This window comes from Terrapene carolina, unplaced genomic scaffold (genome assembly GCF_002925995.2).
Source record: "Terrapene carolina triunguis isolate 2854851 unplaced genomic scaffold, T_m_triunguis-2.0 Scaffold199, whole genome shotgun sequence".
Taxonomy (NCBI): Eukaryota; Metazoa; Chordata; order Testudines; family Emydidae; genus Terrapene; species Terrapene triunguis.
The window spans coordinates 3,692,286-3,708,806 of NW_020664550.1; the positions used below are offsets into that span (position 1 = coordinate 3,692,286).

The 16,521-nt window shown below is 52.5% G+C and overlaps 2 protein-coding genes across 4 annotated transcripts in view; one reads left to right on the plus strand and one right to left on the minus strand.

Annotated features, from left to right (window-relative positions):
* Positions 1-140: 140 nt before the first annotated feature.
* LOC112109559 (prickle-like protein 1-B) lies at positions 141-12,101 on the minus strand. 2 transcript variants are annotated; one of them, XM_024204121.3, is made up of 8 exons: positions 9,543-12,101; positions 6,431-6,599; positions 4,465-4,572; positions 3,562-3,690; positions 3,193-3,261; positions 2,559-2,745; positions 1,964-2,284; positions 141-1,454 (listed from the first exon to the last, which is right to left on the minus strand). In XM_024204121.3, exons 1-8 carry the CDS (start codon positions 9,668-9,670, stop codon positions 907-909), a joined length of 1,659 nt encoding a protein of 552 aa, XP_024059889.1. In that variant the 5' UTR covers positions 9,671-12,101; the 3' UTR covers positions 141-906. The 2 variants fall into 2 exon arrangements, with proteins under 2 accessions (XP_024059889.1, XP_024059888.1); XM_024204120.3 differs by having other exon boundaries at positions 3,193-3,396; positions 9,543-12,100.
* A 1,726-nt stretch (positions 12,102-13,827) lies between these two features.
* LOC113405095 (fibroblast growth factor receptor substrate 3-like) overlaps positions 13,828-16,521 on the plus strand; it is a 28,452-nt gene continuing 25,758 nt past the window's right edge. For both annotated transcript variants that reach the window (XM_024204126.2, XM_026655298.2), the window contains exon 1: positions 13,828-14,534. The gene's annotated coding sequence lies outside the window, so the exon portion shown is untranslated. The remainder of the gene's footprint in view (positions 14,535-16,521) is intronic.

Here is a 16,521-nt window from a genome sequence, read left to right on the forward strand (position 1 = left end):
GCCTGGAGCCGTCCCTGCTGGATGCCCTGTAATGCAGTGAGGCCCTTTCCTCCTTCCTCCTGCAGGAAGCAGTCAGGCAGGTGGCAGAGCATGTCCCACCCGGGACCTGCTTCTCTTATCCACACACCAACCCCTTTCAGGTCTGTGCTGAGCTTTATTGGTGAAGTTTAGGAACTGATCTCTGGAATCCCCCGGCACATTCACAGTCTGCCCCTCACCACCCCCGGCCTGGGGGCGCTTCGCTGCTTACAGTTTGGTTCTGGGATTTCAAAACCCTCCTTCCCTCTCCAAAGTCCAGTCATCCTCCTTCCGAGCTTTCACTGCGGGTGAGAAAGCTGCACTCGGCCCTGAGCTGAAGGATCCGGTGTCCATCTTCAATCGGTCCCGGTGGGCTGGCGAAAGGGGCCAGGCCACCCCGTCTGAACGGGATTCTCAGCCCGGAGGTCCTGAGAGCAAGAGTTCCCCTTCGGCGGAGCAGCCAAACTCTGCCGCGTGTGTCCTGCCCTTCTGAGATCTCCAGTGCTTGCGAAAACCTACGATGGGGCAGTGGAGAGATTTGGATTGTAGGCAGCCTTGCTGTGTAAACAACCCCACCCTGAGTTTCACAGTAAAACGGGCTCTGGAGAACAAACAGGGCTGGCTGGTTTGTCTTTTCCCATGTCTGGGTGTGAGGTCAGAGAGGGGATGTCTGTGCCCCCCGAGGGCTGTCTGCCTTCCCCTCCCCAGCGTGCTGTACCTGTTTTTCATCATGGGGCTACTTCTCGTCCCCTGGCTTGTCTGCTGGGGGGGACCCTCTGGTTAAATACACTTGGCTAAGTAACAAGTTCTTCCTCCCGCCGTCCACCCCCTTTCTGTCCTTTCCATGCTGCCTGGGGAGCCCTTGCTCTTTGCCCAGCCTTCCCCCTGCTAGGAAATGCTGCAGTGTTTGCGGCTTCCTCGCAGCCTGGCCAAGTGCTTGCTCCTTCCTGCCGCCCTGCCAAGGCCACTCCGTTCCCTGCCAGGGAGGGCCGGCCCAGCCTTCGGGATCGGTTTCCCGAAGAAGAAGCCCTCCTGCTCCGAGTCTGAGTCCGAGGAGGAAGAGCAGGTCGGGCACCAGGAATCTTCTTCCTCCATGACGTCCGGTGGGCGGGCGTCCGTGAGCGATGGGCCCGGGCTCTGTCGTGCAGCCATACTGGGGTCGGTGGATGAACCGATTCTAAAGTGCAGGGCTCCACCGCCTGGCTGAGGCCTGAGCCTCCCTGGGAGCTGGTCGCCCAAGGCCCCTGGTCCATTCAGACCCAGTTCACTGGGCAGGGTGGTGGAGGATCGTTCCTGCCCCGGGGGAGCGGCAGCTGCTTGTGCCAGTGCATTGGGGCAGGGAATTCCCTTACTCCTCTCCTTAACTGCTGTCCCATGGCCATCCTGGCTTCTGAATGCGGGGCGCGTGGAGGCTTGATCAGGGGAGTCCTCCATCTCTGAAAGAGGGGAGAAGGCGAAAGAAAAGGATCTGAATGTGCCTCTCACCACCATGCCCCCCACCCCCGCTTGATGACCACTGCCGTACAATGCTGGAGCCCAAGCCGAGTTCTGCCTTGACATGTACATGGAAGCCGATGGAGCTGCATAAATCAGGGCAGAATTTTCCCCACCCTATGTCTTACCCTGTGGTATCAGCTGTTGGCCACCGCTGGAGATGTTCCTGAGGCCTGACAGGCTGGTCTGTCGTGGTAGAGCCTATGGGCCTGATTCTGATCCTGCTGATCATGCAACCTCCCAGTGACTTCACTGATGTGAGCAAGAGGAGAATGATGCTACACTCAAGCCAGCCCTGACACTATGTGCTGGCAGGAGGACATGCCCTGGCCTCTAGCTGCTAAGGGAAAATTCTGTGGATTCCCTGTCCTGGCTGTTCGGGATCAAAGTTCTCCTTGCCCCCAATTTCCCCCCCTCCCCGCTTTTGAAAGGGGATCGCACGTGACTGTACCCTCCGCCTCTGCCCTCTGTTGACAGGAATCGCCACCCATTGTTGGAGCCGGAGGGGCATTCCTGCCGCCCTCGCTGCTGGCCCTGGAGACGGGCGTCGAGTCGGGAGATGGAGCCGAGACAAAGGCGGAGTCGGACGAGTCCGAGGCTGTGGAGGACGCCGCTGCCTTCTCCAAGCTGCAGGCCTCGGAGCAGTAGAGGAGGCTGTGATGGGACGTGACCGGCTGTCCTAGCAGCGGTTTCTGGCAGAGGCTGCAGCAGAAGCAAGAGGCCCGGGCATGCCAGTGCCGGCCTTGGTGAGTGGCCTGCTCGCTGTCGACACCTGAGGCACAGCACAGTGAGCGACAGCACACAGAGCCGTTAGAAGGATAGGAGGCTTTTGCTCAAGGTGGTGCCCGTCCTCTCCCAGTGAGGCCTCAGCTGGGCCATCCCAGGCCCACTGCTTCCCATTCATTCTAATCCCTCCGCTCTGGCACTCTGGCTGCTCTGAGCTGCCCGCAGAACCCTTCAGCCTACTCTGCACCCGCCCCCCCCACCCCCCGATGCCTGGTGTGATCACCGAGCTCAGAGCCGTGCATGGTTTGCCTGCTACCTACCGATGAGTTCGCCGCAGGCCTGGCAGAGCTCCGCGTAGAGGCTCTCGAAGCAGCTGCAGCAGCAGGGTCTGCCGCCCTTCATGACATACCTCTGCCCCCCAAGAGGCAGGTCGCACTCCAGGCAGCAGAAGTGCTCCGTGTGCCAGCGCCTGCCCTCGGCCTCTGTGCACTCGTCTGTGAAGATCAGCTGGCGAGAGAAGGCACAAGGGAGACCTCAGCTGGACACCAAAGGTGGAGATGGAGCCCCGAAGCTGGTAGCATTTGGATCTGGGTTGTAACCCCTCCTCCTGCAAATTTTGGGGGATTTGAGCTTATTTCTGATGCTAAAATGGGGATGATCAAACTTCATGCTTCAGGGCATAGGTGGGTTGTTGCAGGGGTCAGGAAGGAACCCCCGCTACCTCTGTACACACCATGGACAGCATTGTACAACTGGGCATCTTCAGCTTCCTCTGAGCATCATTGGCTGGAGCCAGGATGCAGGAGTAGATGGACCAATGGGCTGGTGCAGTATGGCGGGGATACCGGACTAAATGGAGCCGAGGCCTAGCGTTGCATAGCAGTTCCGGTGACTTCAAAGTGGGACACAGTCACACGCAGCCCCCGGTGCCTGCGCAGTTGCTTGTGTGCCTACCTGATCGCATGCGGCGCAGCGTGGCCGGAAGAACTCCGCGTGGTGTCGGCCGCAGTAGAGCTTCCCATCCTGGTGGAAGTAGATCAGGTCAACCAGAGGCTGGTGGCAGGAGTGGCAGACAAAGCAGGAGGGATGCCAGCAGGACCGGTCCCCCAGCCTGGATGCAAAAACCCCCAGGTCCCCTGTGTTCAACCTCCTGCCGCACTGCAAGGCAAATGGATATCATCAGCCCTGAGAATCGTCCCGGGACCTGTGAGCTGGCCAGTCAAAGGGGAAAGGGGCATAGCTGCAGGTGCTGATGGGCCCCAGGCTACAGCCTGGCATGTCCTGGAAACAAAGGAGGTTGGAATGGGCATGGCAACGTCTTACCTTTTCACAAAGGTGGGCAGAGGGCACAAGGCATGCAAATCCCTGCCCCAGTGACTCCTGCCTGCGACGGGCACTGAACGCTTGCAGTTGTCTCCTCTCCTCCTCCCCAAGGCCAGGGCAGTACCTGTCCTGGAAAGGAACCAGAAGATGGCATCACAGCAGCAGGAGCATTGGGGGTTTCACCCCTGCAACCCAGTGCTCACATGTGGAAGAAGTGCTTGGATGCTGTGGCGATGGGCATCGCATCGGAGCGTAGGCACAAGTGCCAGGAGTTTGGTTGGAGTCGGGAGCCCATGTGGCCGAGCAAAAAATAATAAATTAAAAAAACCCAAAAGGCTGGCTGGCCAATCAGGAGTGGAGGAACTAAGCCAAGCGGCACAGCAGTTGGGAAGCTGGGGGCCAGGGTGATGCCATGCTCCCCTGGTTGGAGAGGTCACAGCTTTGGCTGCTATGGGCACGTGTCCACATTGCAGAGCCAATGCAGAATTTGGCATCACTGGCTTCTGCTCAAGAGAGCCAGGACTGCGAATAGCAGGGGCAGCAGCAGACCAGGGATAAGAGGCATTGGCAGAGCAGAATATGGGGGACCACAGAACTGGAATACTGGGGAATATGGGGGACCACAGAACTGGAATACTGGGGGGAGGGGCAGTGAGGCTGCAAAGCAGGATTGAGAAGCATCAAAGTTGTCTTTGGAGTGGGAGGACTGAAGTAATGGGTTGCTCCAGGACAGGATGGAGGTGCATAGGATGATAAGGGAGAGGGAGCTAAGGCCGGAGTAGCAGAGGGTGGCAAAGCCTATGGGGTGTGGAAGAACGAGATTGGCTCATGCTGTGGAGTGATGGATGCATGAGCCATAGCCAGCACAAAGAATCCCCATGGGAAAGTCACGGCCCATCTTACATTGCAGTCCTGCGGGGGCAGCTGCTGAAGGAGAGATTTGATGCGGAGCTGGCTCCTGGTGGCAGCAGGCACCCTGTCCGCTGAGGGAGCCTCGAAGCACGAAGATACCTGGGGAATTCACACAGGAGAGACGTGAAAAGATTTCCAGGGTGTTAATACTGACAAATCAAGGATTAATAATTGGTCAACAATCGATCCCCAATAATTGATACAAATGTTAACGGTGATGATCCGTTTAGTGAGAGGGGCTCTCTCGAGTCCGGATTAGCTCAATAACCAGCCTCGGATAGATCAGCTCCGAGTGGACACATTGATTTAACAGTTAGTAAAGACAGCACAAACCCAGCCAGGCAGACAGTTACCAACAGCTGCAGACGGTTGCTGTCAACCTGCGTCCACTCTGCAGATGCTCGTACTTCCCCTATGATTTCTTAGGCTAATTATACCCTTACCTCATATTGGTTATCATTCCAATCCTTCTCTATTTCCCTCTTTTGGTGTATATGTCTACTTAGGTTATTTTCTAAGTTCCTTGTCCCCTTGTCCTTTCCAGCTGCCTCAACAAGATCTGATTAGAGATTGTTCGTTTGTTCCTTTTTGTCACTATCCCCCACCTTTTTCGGTAGGAACGTTGTGTTATACTGTCTGAACACATTTTGTGGTTACTGTTCCTACACTATCTGCTGCAGCAGTTTTCTAAAGCAACGGTTCTTAACCCCGGGGTACGCAGAGGTCTTCCAGGGGATACATCAACTAATCTAGATAGTTGCCTCATTTTACAACAGGCTACATAAAAAGCACCAGCGAAATCAGTACAAACTAAAATTTCATACAATGATTTGTTTATGCTGCTCTTTCTGCTGTGCCCTGAAATGTAAGTGCAATATTTACATTCCAATTGATTTATAAGTATATGGTAAAAATGAGACTGTCAGCAATTTTTCAGTACTAGTGTGTTTAGCCACCTTTGTCTGGTTTTGTAAGCAAGTAGTTTTTAAGTGAGGTGAAACTTGGGGGTAGGTAAGACCAATCAGACTCCTGAAAAGGGTACAGTCGTCTGGAAAGGTTGAGAGCCACTGGTCTAACGTTATTGCTTAGTTAAAAAAAAAAAAATTAGTTTAACTGCAAAGCAGCATGGGACTCTTGCTCCTAAGCACACCTGAGGTTCATTCTTTGGCCTGCTTTAAGTGGCAACAAGGCTATTAAAGCTCCATTGCTGGGTTAATCTCTCACAGGTGAAAGGAGAATGCAGATCTGGGCCTGCCGTGGACCTGAGCTGGGTCCCAGATAAAGGGAGTTGGATTGTCTCAGGCTGTGCCTGGAAGTTTTGTTTCTTTCATGTTAGCAGCCTGCTTGCCGGAGAAACCCAGGCCTGAAATAAACGCCTTGGCAGGGCTGTCGGAGAGCAGTTGGCATAGTCCCCCTCAGCACTATCCCCCACCTTGTATTTGCAGGTGCCCACTGACACAAGCCCCTAAAGAAGCCCAGCAAGACTGCACCCCACTAACATAGCCCTAGCCATGCTCTGTCCTCTGCGCTGTGGGGATCTGTGGGGTCACTCCAGGGAAGCCAATCGAGTGACGCCGTGATGCAATGGGAGGTTTAAACGGGACCAATCACAGCCCTCTCCCCTCTTGCCTGCCACTGGGCGTGAGCCACTGTAGGGCTTGCACGGGAGTAGGATGAGTGGGGGGGGCACAGTAGTGGCAGAGCTGATTGTGGGGTAAGTGACAGGATGGCTCCCAGATACAGTGACAACAGCGTCCCAGCGGGGACAGGAGGTGCGCGCAACAGAGAAGGGACATGCTTCATTGAGGGAGGCGCAGCAAAGGTGGCCTGCTCAGCATGTGCAGTAGCCCATGCTCAGATTCTAGGGGAAAGTCTCAGCCCCCTGATACCATCTCGCAGGACACTGGTCGGAGGGAAAGCAGTAGCTACGCTGGGCCGAAGAAGGAATCCTGCCTACCTCTGCTGGGGCAGCGTCTGCTGCGCGTTCCAGGTACTCTTCCAGGGCGCAGCCGGAGTCACTGTCCGAAGAGGAGGTGGGTGCGAGGCCAGTGAGTGTCCCACTGCAGGGAGGTTTGTCTCTCCGGGGCCATGTAGGGCTCGGCCGGGACATCAGCAGGAAGCGAGAACTGAAACAAAGCTAAAGTGAGACGGGACAGGGCTGTTAATGGGGCAGGCTGGTGCCTCTGCATGTGCTGCTTGGAGGGCTTTCAGGTGGGACCTGAAATCTTGTTATGGTGCCTCTATTCAGACCAGGCCCAACTGGTCAAACAAAACCTATTTGGAACCAGAACTCTTGTGGGGTCTACATGGGACATTTACCTACATGGTGCCTGGATTCTTTTCCCATACGGAACCTATATAGTGCCTGGTAGCATTGCAGAATTGGTCTGGTGCCTTGACCCATACAGAACACTTGAGTGGCTATGTAGAACCTGTATAATGTGTGCTTAGTGATGTACGTTTACTGCCTTACAGAACTGATATGGAGCTTACTGTATATACATATGGCATCAAAAGAGAGCAGAGGACCTTCCGTCTTTACCGGGGGGGATGAGCAGTTCCACCCCAGAGGTAGCTGCATTTCAGTAGCAGGCAAAGCAATGCGGGGGCATACTGAACTTCACACGTCTCAAGAGCCTTTAGTGAAAGGCAAAAAAGAAAGGGGAGTTTTTCAGCTGAAGGAAGGATTATTCAGAGAGACCTTGGAAAGTTAGCTGGAGATAACAGGAGCTCTCTGGCTCAACTAATGACCCTGGAAGGGCGCATGTTGCTTTGAAAAGCACGGGGCCTGGATTCCGTGCAGAGCCATGGCTGGAAGGAATTAAAAGGCAGCCGTGACAGTCAGACAGACCCTGAGAGAGGCCCCTGAGGTGGGAGGGAACCTGAATTGGATTTCTGTACCCAGCTGGAATGGACTCTGGCTCTGTGGTGCATATAGGCCAAGTAGGGGAGAGTTCCCCAGCTGGTGAGAGCCCTATGCTCCCATAGTTATCCCATGATTTAGCATCCTGTCACTCAGTGCAGCAGCAGGAAGCAGCTTTAATCTGTCTATTCCAGTTCAGTGGAAAACGATTATTTTTCCCTGTGAGCCCCCCACAGATCTGTTATTAATCAACCTTCCCTCTAGCCCAAGCAGCCACCTCACCCAGCGGACGCCGGGCACCTCTCCTGGCTAATGGTTACACTGTGGAAACCAGTCCCATCCCCCCCTGCGTCTCTGTTCCACCGCTGGCTTCCTTCCGCGCTTCCGTTTCCAAAACAAAGCCAAGATGTCAATGCGATGGCTCGTTCAACTCCTGCAGTTCCTTGGATGCCTTCCCAGAGGCCGACGCTCTGCGGCTGGCTTTCCTGTCCTAGTGCTGAGCAGAGAGAAACCCCGGAGACCGGGGCTGATGCTGAGGAAGAGCAGAGGTGGTGGGTTTGCAGGGTCATGACTGATCAGCAGCACTGCCGGGGGAACGAGCAGAGGAATTTACGAGCCATATGACACAGATTGCAGCACGTGGGGGTTGTAAGGCATTCCTTGATCCACGCTGCATCAAGCCAGTCATGCCACTGGGCGAGAGTCCAGAGCTGGACAGACAAAGGGAGCTGCTGTGAGAAGTCTCACCGGCATCAGTTCACTCCTCAGGCCCAAGTCAGAGAAGGCATCTAAGCTGCTGTAACTTATGCTTTGTGTCAGGGGCCATCTTAACTCCCTTTACTTGGCTAATAGACCGGAGTCACACTGTAACTTTCAAAGCCAGCACACTCTGCTCCCAACTCCAGTGAACTGTGCTCGAGTTGCACATATGTACCTCTGCAGCACCCCACGATCCTAACGCGTTCTCCATGTGCACCCCTCTGCATTGGGCAGACCCGTCTATACTCCCGACGTATACCCCTCTCCAGCATGCACACGTCTCTGTGCTCCCAGGACATTTCCAACAAGCTATCCAATAAACAGTCAACCTGTGGAACTCGTTGCCAGGGGATGTTGTGAAGACCGGAATGATAACGGCGTTCAAAAAAGATTTAGCTAAGTTCATGGAGGATCGGTCCATCAGTGGCTATTAGTCAAGGTGACCAAGGATGCAATCCCATGCTCTGGGTGTCCTTAGCCTCTGACTGCCAGAGGCTGGGAGTGGACGACAGGGAATGGATCCCTCAATGATGGTCTGTTCTGATCATTCTCTCTGAAGCACCGGACATTGGCTGCTGTTGGACAACAGGATACTGGGCTAAATGGGCCACTGGTATGACCCAGCATGGCTGTTCTTATCTTGTTCTCTATCCCCTTCTGCAACATCCCTTTGGCATCTGTCTTGTAACCAATGTGTACCCATCTGCAATGCCATTTCAGCCTGCCCCTTTGCTACACTATCCCACCGCCCCAGGTGGAACACACTCCCTTCCACAATACAGATGCTACTCCAACATACATCACACTCCAATGTGTGTGTCTGCAACATGCTCTCCTACCCTGTCTCCCACATCCCAGGATAACCTGCACCTTTCTAAGGCACAGAAATATCATCCGCAGGGTAGGATCAGTCTTACAGAAGGCATGTGAAATAGATCCCCCCACCCCTCTGTTGTGACTCCATTCAGAAGAGCCTGGAATTCTGAGCGCTCCATCTGTGCCTAGGGTCAGGAAAGTAACTTCAGAGCAGAGCGAGCATTGTACGGAGATCTCAAGGGGTGCACTGGGGCTTTTCAATCCAGCCATCGGTGCAGCTTTTTGGAATTCTTGGTTTTAATGAGTTAACGGCTCTTTTTCTGAGTCTCATCCACACGCCTCTCCAGGCCTGAGACCGCTCCGCCGAGGTCATTAGCACAGGGAGCTCAGGTTTCTCTGTTGGGTGCCTGGGTCAATAATTAACTTAGCAGATTGGCCGATGAACAGGAGGAAAAACCAAAAAGGACTGATTGCCTTGTTCCCAGCACCCAGCCCAGGAAGGGAGCAGCAAGTGGCAGGCTCTAGAATTCACTGCAAACTTGGAGGAGGGACGGGAGATCTGTGGTTCCGCCAGAGAGACCACAATTACCGCCGGGGGAAAAAAGAGGGAAAAGATACAAACTTGCCTGACCAATCTCTGCATTTTGTCGACCAAATGGCACCCCCGACTGGCTGGCCTGGCCTCGCTATGTGACGGCGCTGGTGTTGCAATGCCAGCAAGGGAGAGCTTTGCACTTCAGAGCTCCGTCTCCGGTGCATGCGCCTCAGAGGACAGAAGCCTTTCCCTGGGCTGGGATTGAGGAGATCTGGACTCTATTCCTGGCTCTGCCACTGACTGCCGTGGCCTTGGGCAAACCACTTTGGCCCAGATTTTCTGCTCAGCATTGCAACACCTAGCCTGGCCCCTAGGTGCCATGCTGTCTAGCGGTCTCAGCCCTCGGTGCCCAAGCTCCCCATACAACGTATGGGGAGAATAGGGTAGGGGGACTCCCTTGAAGGCTCTGGGAAGCAGGATGGACCCCAAGCTCACCAGCGGCACTAGGGCCTTTTTTGGTGGTGGTAGGGTGGCCAGTGGCTGCTTTTTGGGGTTTTTGGAGGGTTTTTTTTGTATCTTGGCGGTGGCAGCCCTAGGGCAGAATTAGGCACCTAAGCAAGGGATCCTCAGAAGCCCACAAGCTGAGTGAGGAGCTGCCTATGGTAGCCAGAAGTGAAATGCTGGGGAGAGGTGCGGGATTTGGGAGCCTAAATGGCTAACTTGGTGTCCTGAGCTGTTGGGCCAGAGATTGGTGCCTCCTTCCACTCGGCTCACACTCAGTACCTCTCCTATTTGTCCTTCTTTTCCTCTGCCACCAACTCTCTTTTGCATGTGCTGTCCTACCAGTGGCCTGCATCCAGTCCTTCCACTGTGGGGTCTGACAGGTAGCACGTCGTAGGTGTGTTCAGTGCACACCTAGAGGATCAGGCTCCCCAGCAAGATAGGAATTCCCTTGCCTGGTTTGAAGTTGCCATGTTTGACTAACACGGCTACCCCTCTGATACATGCCTGGTTTGAGAATCCTGCTTCAGGACTTCCAGGGGTCCAAATGGCTGGTTTGCTGCAGGGCAGCGTCAGGGCTTTGTGAATGCTGTCCAGCAGGGGTTTAGGGGATTTGGGCACCTACGGGGTTAGGCGATAGCTGAGCAGCAGTTTTGAAAATGTTAAGGGCACCTAAATACCTAGAGCAGAGATACTCAGACTGAGGCTCGGGAGCTGCAAGTGGCTCTTTAATGTGGCTCCTGTGGATCTCTGCAGCATGTGATATTAAAACATGTGATTTTAATTATTAACTAAACAGGATGCTTTTACTAGGTTATTAACCAATTGTAGAATACTTGATCAGTCATTTTGCTGTGAGACTAATATATATGCATGTGTATAGCTAGTAAATGAAACCATGAATTCACACGACTGTGGCTCTTTTGGGTAATGTTGATCACTAATTTGGCTCCTGAACCACCGAGGTCTTGAGTCTCACTGGCCTAGAGGATCAGGGCCATCCTCTGTGCTTCTGTTTTCCTATCTGTAAAATGGTGATAATGCTTCCTTTTTCACACGTTTTGTCTGTCTTGTCTATAAGCTTTGCACAGGGTCTGTGCCTTACTATGTTTCTTTACAGTGTTTAGCACAATGGGGCTTGAACTTGATTGGGTCCTCTAAGTGCTACTGAAACACAAATAACAATTCCGTAGAGTTTCAGGAACAGCTTTTCCCCTTGATTTCCAACCAGGGCCTTCCAAATAGCAAACTCCCCAGGCTCTGCACCCTGGCCACCATGATCCAGATCAGGGGTGAAGGTAACATAAGAGGAGCTGGCATTGGCGCTGCCTGGGCTGTACAGACCTCGGACTTCAGGGCTGGCAGGATGGGACCTTCCATCAGAGCGGTAAATGGTGCTTAGAGAGGAATAACAGGGTGGTATCCCTGGCTGGAGTAAGGCGGTCAGGGAGGGTTAGGATGGAGATTAATCCAGCCCCTGGAGTCCTACCCTGTGTTTGGGTTTTATGTGACTAATCAATCTGGCCAGCTGCCAGCTGAGTTGCGGACAATTCCCCACAATTAGCAGGGAATGACAATAGCTAGCACCTCCCTAGGCGGAGCCGGGCAGCTCCCACAGGTTCATCTCCTTTGTTTCTCTTCAGCTCCTTCCCCCTCCTTAGTTTGTTGGCTCAGTCCTTCCTTCCCCAGGTCCTTGGCTCTCTCCTGTCCTGTCCCCTACCCCGCTCTGAAGGCAGCCCCATTAATCACTGGCCTTGGTGCTTGCTCATCCATGCGAAAGAGGATTTAATGACCTTGTCCGGCTCGCCCCTCTGGTGCAAGGTCGTTCTCTTTGCTGGCAGGCTTATTCCTTTGCAGACTAGATTAGCCATGAACTTGAGGTGCTGGGCGTCTCATGGGATCCCTTGGGAGAGTACCTTGTTGTCTCCACACACACTCCTCACTGGGGCTTTTCAACAGTGAGGTCCCCAATTCAGAGCTGCTGTGAGTAGCTGCAGCTCCACCATTGAGTTTCTCCTGCTTACACCAGGCCTGAATTTGCCCTTAGTGCTTGGAACCCAAAATGGTGAGGCCGGCCTCCTAAGGTCTGTTCCTGGCTCTGACCTGCTGTGTGACCCTGGGAACTTCCCCCTTTGGAGTCTGTTTTCCTAGCTGTAAAATGGGCATAACAATAGTTACATGAACCTTTGTGAAGTGCTTTGAGATCCTCACATGAAAAGCAGTAAATGAATGTGAAATTGTATCTTGCTTTCCTACATTAGCTCCCCATGGGCCACGAATGCTACCTTCCATCTCTCTTATGCCAAGACCATAACGTTAACTTTCAAGTCACGCTCAATGTAACCTACTCCTTCCTTGGTTCCAAATGCAGTTTAAGACTAAAGTGATAAGGATTTACCTTCGTCTTTCATCACTCTCTTTCTGTGCACACCATAATCTTAGGGCCCTTCAATTTCAGTTTTTATGTTATTTAATTTTTCCTGGGCATTTATCAGTGTTTGTTATCACAAGAACAAAAACAGGTGAAAATCAGTGCAAAAATATTAATTTTTTTCTGGGTAAATATTTGGGTTTATTTTGGTGTATGGAAAGACAGGGGGAAAAGTATCCAGTAGATTCATGTTTTGAATTCCATTCATCAATGTGGTTTGCTGCAGAACTAAAACAGAACTCAAAACACAATGCCACCTCTGAGTTTAAGAAAACAATAGCTCTCTAATCCCCAAATAAAACTTTGCATTTGAATAAACAGTTTACTGTTGTAGACTTAGAACTAATAACCTATAAATATTTACATTTAATAATTGGGCCACACCATTTGCAGCGCATACTGTACACTCAACTTCATCCTTTTCTCCTGTTTTTTAAAACCTTTCGAATACTTCCTTGTGTTCTGAAATGTATTCTGATATAGATTTTCATTTTCTTCCCATTTTAGTGTGTGTCAGATCTTTAAACCGTTATCTGCTAACAGCTTGAACTGTGTACGTGGTGGGCATGAGATTCATCAGTATGTTCAGATGCACACGCACTTCAGAGCTTGCGTGCATGCCTGTTTGTTTATTGTGTGTATCTTCTAGACCATGAGTGGGCAAACTTTTTGGCCTGAGGGCCACATCTGGGTGGGGAAATTGCATGCAGGGCCATGAATGTTGGGCTGGGGCAGGGGGTTGAGGTGTGGGAGGGAGTGTGGGGTGTGGGAGGGGGTGCAGTGTGCAGGAAGGGGCTCAGGGCAGGGGGTCGGGGCGCAGGAGGAGTGTGGAGTGTAGAAGGGGGCTCAGGACAGGGGGTTGGGGTGCATCAGGAGATTGGGGTGTGGGGTGCAGTAGGGGTTCGGCTTACCTGGAGTGGCTCCGGAGTGGCAGTGGCGCACAGCAGGGCTAAGGCAGGGTCCCTGCCACAGTTCCCTGTTCCTGGCCAATGGGAGCGGCAGGGGTGGTGCCTGGAGGCATGGGCAGCGCACGGAGCCCTCTGCCCCCCGCTTCCCTCAGGGGCCGCAGGGACGTGGTGCCAGCTGCTTCCAGCAGCGGCGTGGGGCCCGCAGTGCCACGAGGGTGGCAATCTTGCGGGTCAGATCCAAAGCCCTGACGGGCTGGATTCGGCCCGTGGGCCATAGTTTGCCCACTCCTGTTCTAGACTAATACATAACCTTATTTCAACAGGCAACTTTGCATATACACACAGACTAATACTAATGTACTATCATAACACATATATTTCATGCCCTGTATGGTATTTTCCTAATAAAACAAGTTATTTTTTATATATTTGAATGATACAAAAGTAGAGTGAAAATCCAAAAAAGATGAATAATACTTTTTGTAAAACCCGGGAATTTTTCGGTAAACTGAAAACGACGGGGCTTACATATACTGCATTCTCACTACAGCCCGCATTTTCAAACATGTCCACTAATTTTGGGCTGCCCAACATGAGGCAGCTGGGGTCTGATTTGCTGAAGTGCTAAGCACCCCGAACGTCAGCAGGAGCCGCAGTTACTCGGCACGCTGGGAATCAGGCCATTGGTGTCTCAAGCTGGGCACCCAAAATCTCAGGCCACTTTTGAATATACAGATTTATACTCAATTTTCACCATATACTGTAACCTGCCTACTATACTAAACGCTCTAGGGGAGATACCTGTGATTCATTATAACAAGAGGTTTGGTAGTAGCTGTGCTGAGCAATCTGCAGATACATCCCTCTTTTTTCTTTTCTTTTCTTTTCTAAGCTGAGTTGAGTGCTGCTGAAAGAATCCAGGTTGGCAGCCCCGAATCCATAGCAACGTGCAAACAGGTGTCAGCTGATGCTGGTCAGAAAAATTCAAATGAAACTTTTTTTTTTTTTAAATCAGCATTTGCTGTTTCATCAAAATGTTCCATGGACGTGGAACGATTTCGACTAAGTTTCGACACATCCCTGCTTTCTCACCTGGCTTCTCGGCAACCTGCCTCGGGGAACCTAGGCTGTGACTATGGGGCAGCCCACGGGGTGGACTGCCTTGGGCTCAGGATCTTTCAAGATCTGCATTCCACGAGGTGGTCGGGATTGGAAGAAGGACCCCCAGGCTCCAAGACAGCCCACCAGGTAGACTTGAGCCAGGGCTCACTTCCCTTGGGTGGAATATTTCAAAATTTTTAGTTTTCATTCCGAATGAAAGCAAATGTTCAAAATACCAAAATCCCTGCAAGACGGAACGGTCTTTTCCCACCCAGTGCTATTCCTCTCACACCCAGGGCTAGATTTTCCTTCCCGCCTGGGCACCTAGATGAAGGGGGAGCTATTTTAAGCACTCAGCGCCCAGTGACGCCCTCTCCCGGCTGTGACAATTACAGCCAGATTTGCCCACCGGTCTGGGCTCTTTTGAAAATCGAGTAGTGCCTACATCAGAGCCTCCCCCTGATACTTGACACCATGCAAGGTACATCAGAGCTGAGCTCTTTGCAAATACATAGACCTGGCCCCCATTGTGGTCACTGAGCTCTGTTGAATATCTGGCCCCTGTTGTTTCACCACCTCTTGGGGAGCAGAGAAGGCGGTGTTTTGTCCACCCCTGCCCCTTCTGTGCTCGGCCTGCCTGCTGGCAAGGGGGTATAATCAGTGCCAGTCGCAGTGGTGTTTCCTGTCCCACTCAGAAACAGGCAGACGGGTGAGCTGGAAGTGAAAAAGTTCTGTTTGGTTCAGTGGCTCTCAGCCCCCCACTGTACAAATTGTCCCAGCACCACTAAGCATGCCACCCCTAAAGGACCTGCCTGCCGGGAATCACAGCAGCACCGTCCGCAACAGATCACATACCTGCCGCTTCCTGGGGTCCCCTCCTTCCAGCGCCGGAGCGCAGATCTGCGTCGCCCAGACGCCAAGAGGTTTGTATTCCTGTCCCTTTCCCGTCGCTCCCCAGCTAGGGTGACCGGAAAACAAGGGTGAAAAATCCGGACACTTTTTTTTCCCCAGGGCGGGGGAGGATAGTTGCTTATACAAGACAAAGCCCCATAACACTGGGATGGCTGGTCACCCAGTTCTCCACCTGCTTCAAAGGGCCGCAGGCAGAGGGAGAATGGCTGGAAAGGTTGCGCAGCAAAGCGAAAGGAAAACACCCAGGCTACACCAGGGAGATGTTTTTTTTTTTTTTTTCTCTCCCCGCCCAGGAGCCTGGCAGTGTGGGAGCGGGGGGGGGGGGGGGGGCCTAATTAGGAGGCTTTTTAGCTTAAACCTACAGAGGCAGCCAATGGCAGCGAGCAGGGAGGGAAACGAGTACAGGAGGCGAGAGGAAACTGTTGTTAACTCTGCAGGGGAAAGAACTGGGCGCTGCTCTGCTGCTCACATCTCTCTATCCTCTGCCTCTCTCCTTCCCTCCATCTGTTGCCTAGTTCCCCCCGCTTCACTGGTGTGTTGCTTTTCCTCTCTGTGATGATTATTATGCTACACAGATCGCAAACTCTGTTGAGGTTTCAGGAAAGAAGGTCAAGATAATTATCCCCTTTTTTAGGGATGGGGAAACTGAGGCACGGAGCAGAGACTCCTTCCTTAAAAAAATCAGTTCTGCCATGATGCCTAAAATAGTGACATGAACAATGGTTAGGCAGCTGGAGAGCCCTCACTGCTGTTAATCACATTTATCATAATTGTCTCACTGATACCTTGGGTTCCCCTCTGTTTGCTGTATTACCTGTTGTCTCATACTTACATTGGAAGGTCTTTGGGGGCATAGATTGGCTTTGTGTTATTGGTTTGTACTGCACCTAGCAGAAGGGCTGGGGGCTCTAAGAACTACTGCAACACAAATAACTCAAATGATGCTGCTGACTGTGAAGTGACTTGCCCAGCGTCACGCAGCCAGTCAGTAGCAGAGGCGGCAAGAGATCTCCCCAGTCTACCCTATATGTGTCATCACATCTGTTCACTCCTGTTCTATAGCATTTTATTTCCTTTGCTGTCCACCTGTCAAAAACAACAACAAAAAAAGACCTATGCCAGTCTCTAGGTGTGTATCAAAGAATACTACCCCTCTCAATTCACCCAGGATGGCTTTCTAAAAGGAGCTCCAATCCCCCGGCACATTCAACTAGACCAGAGT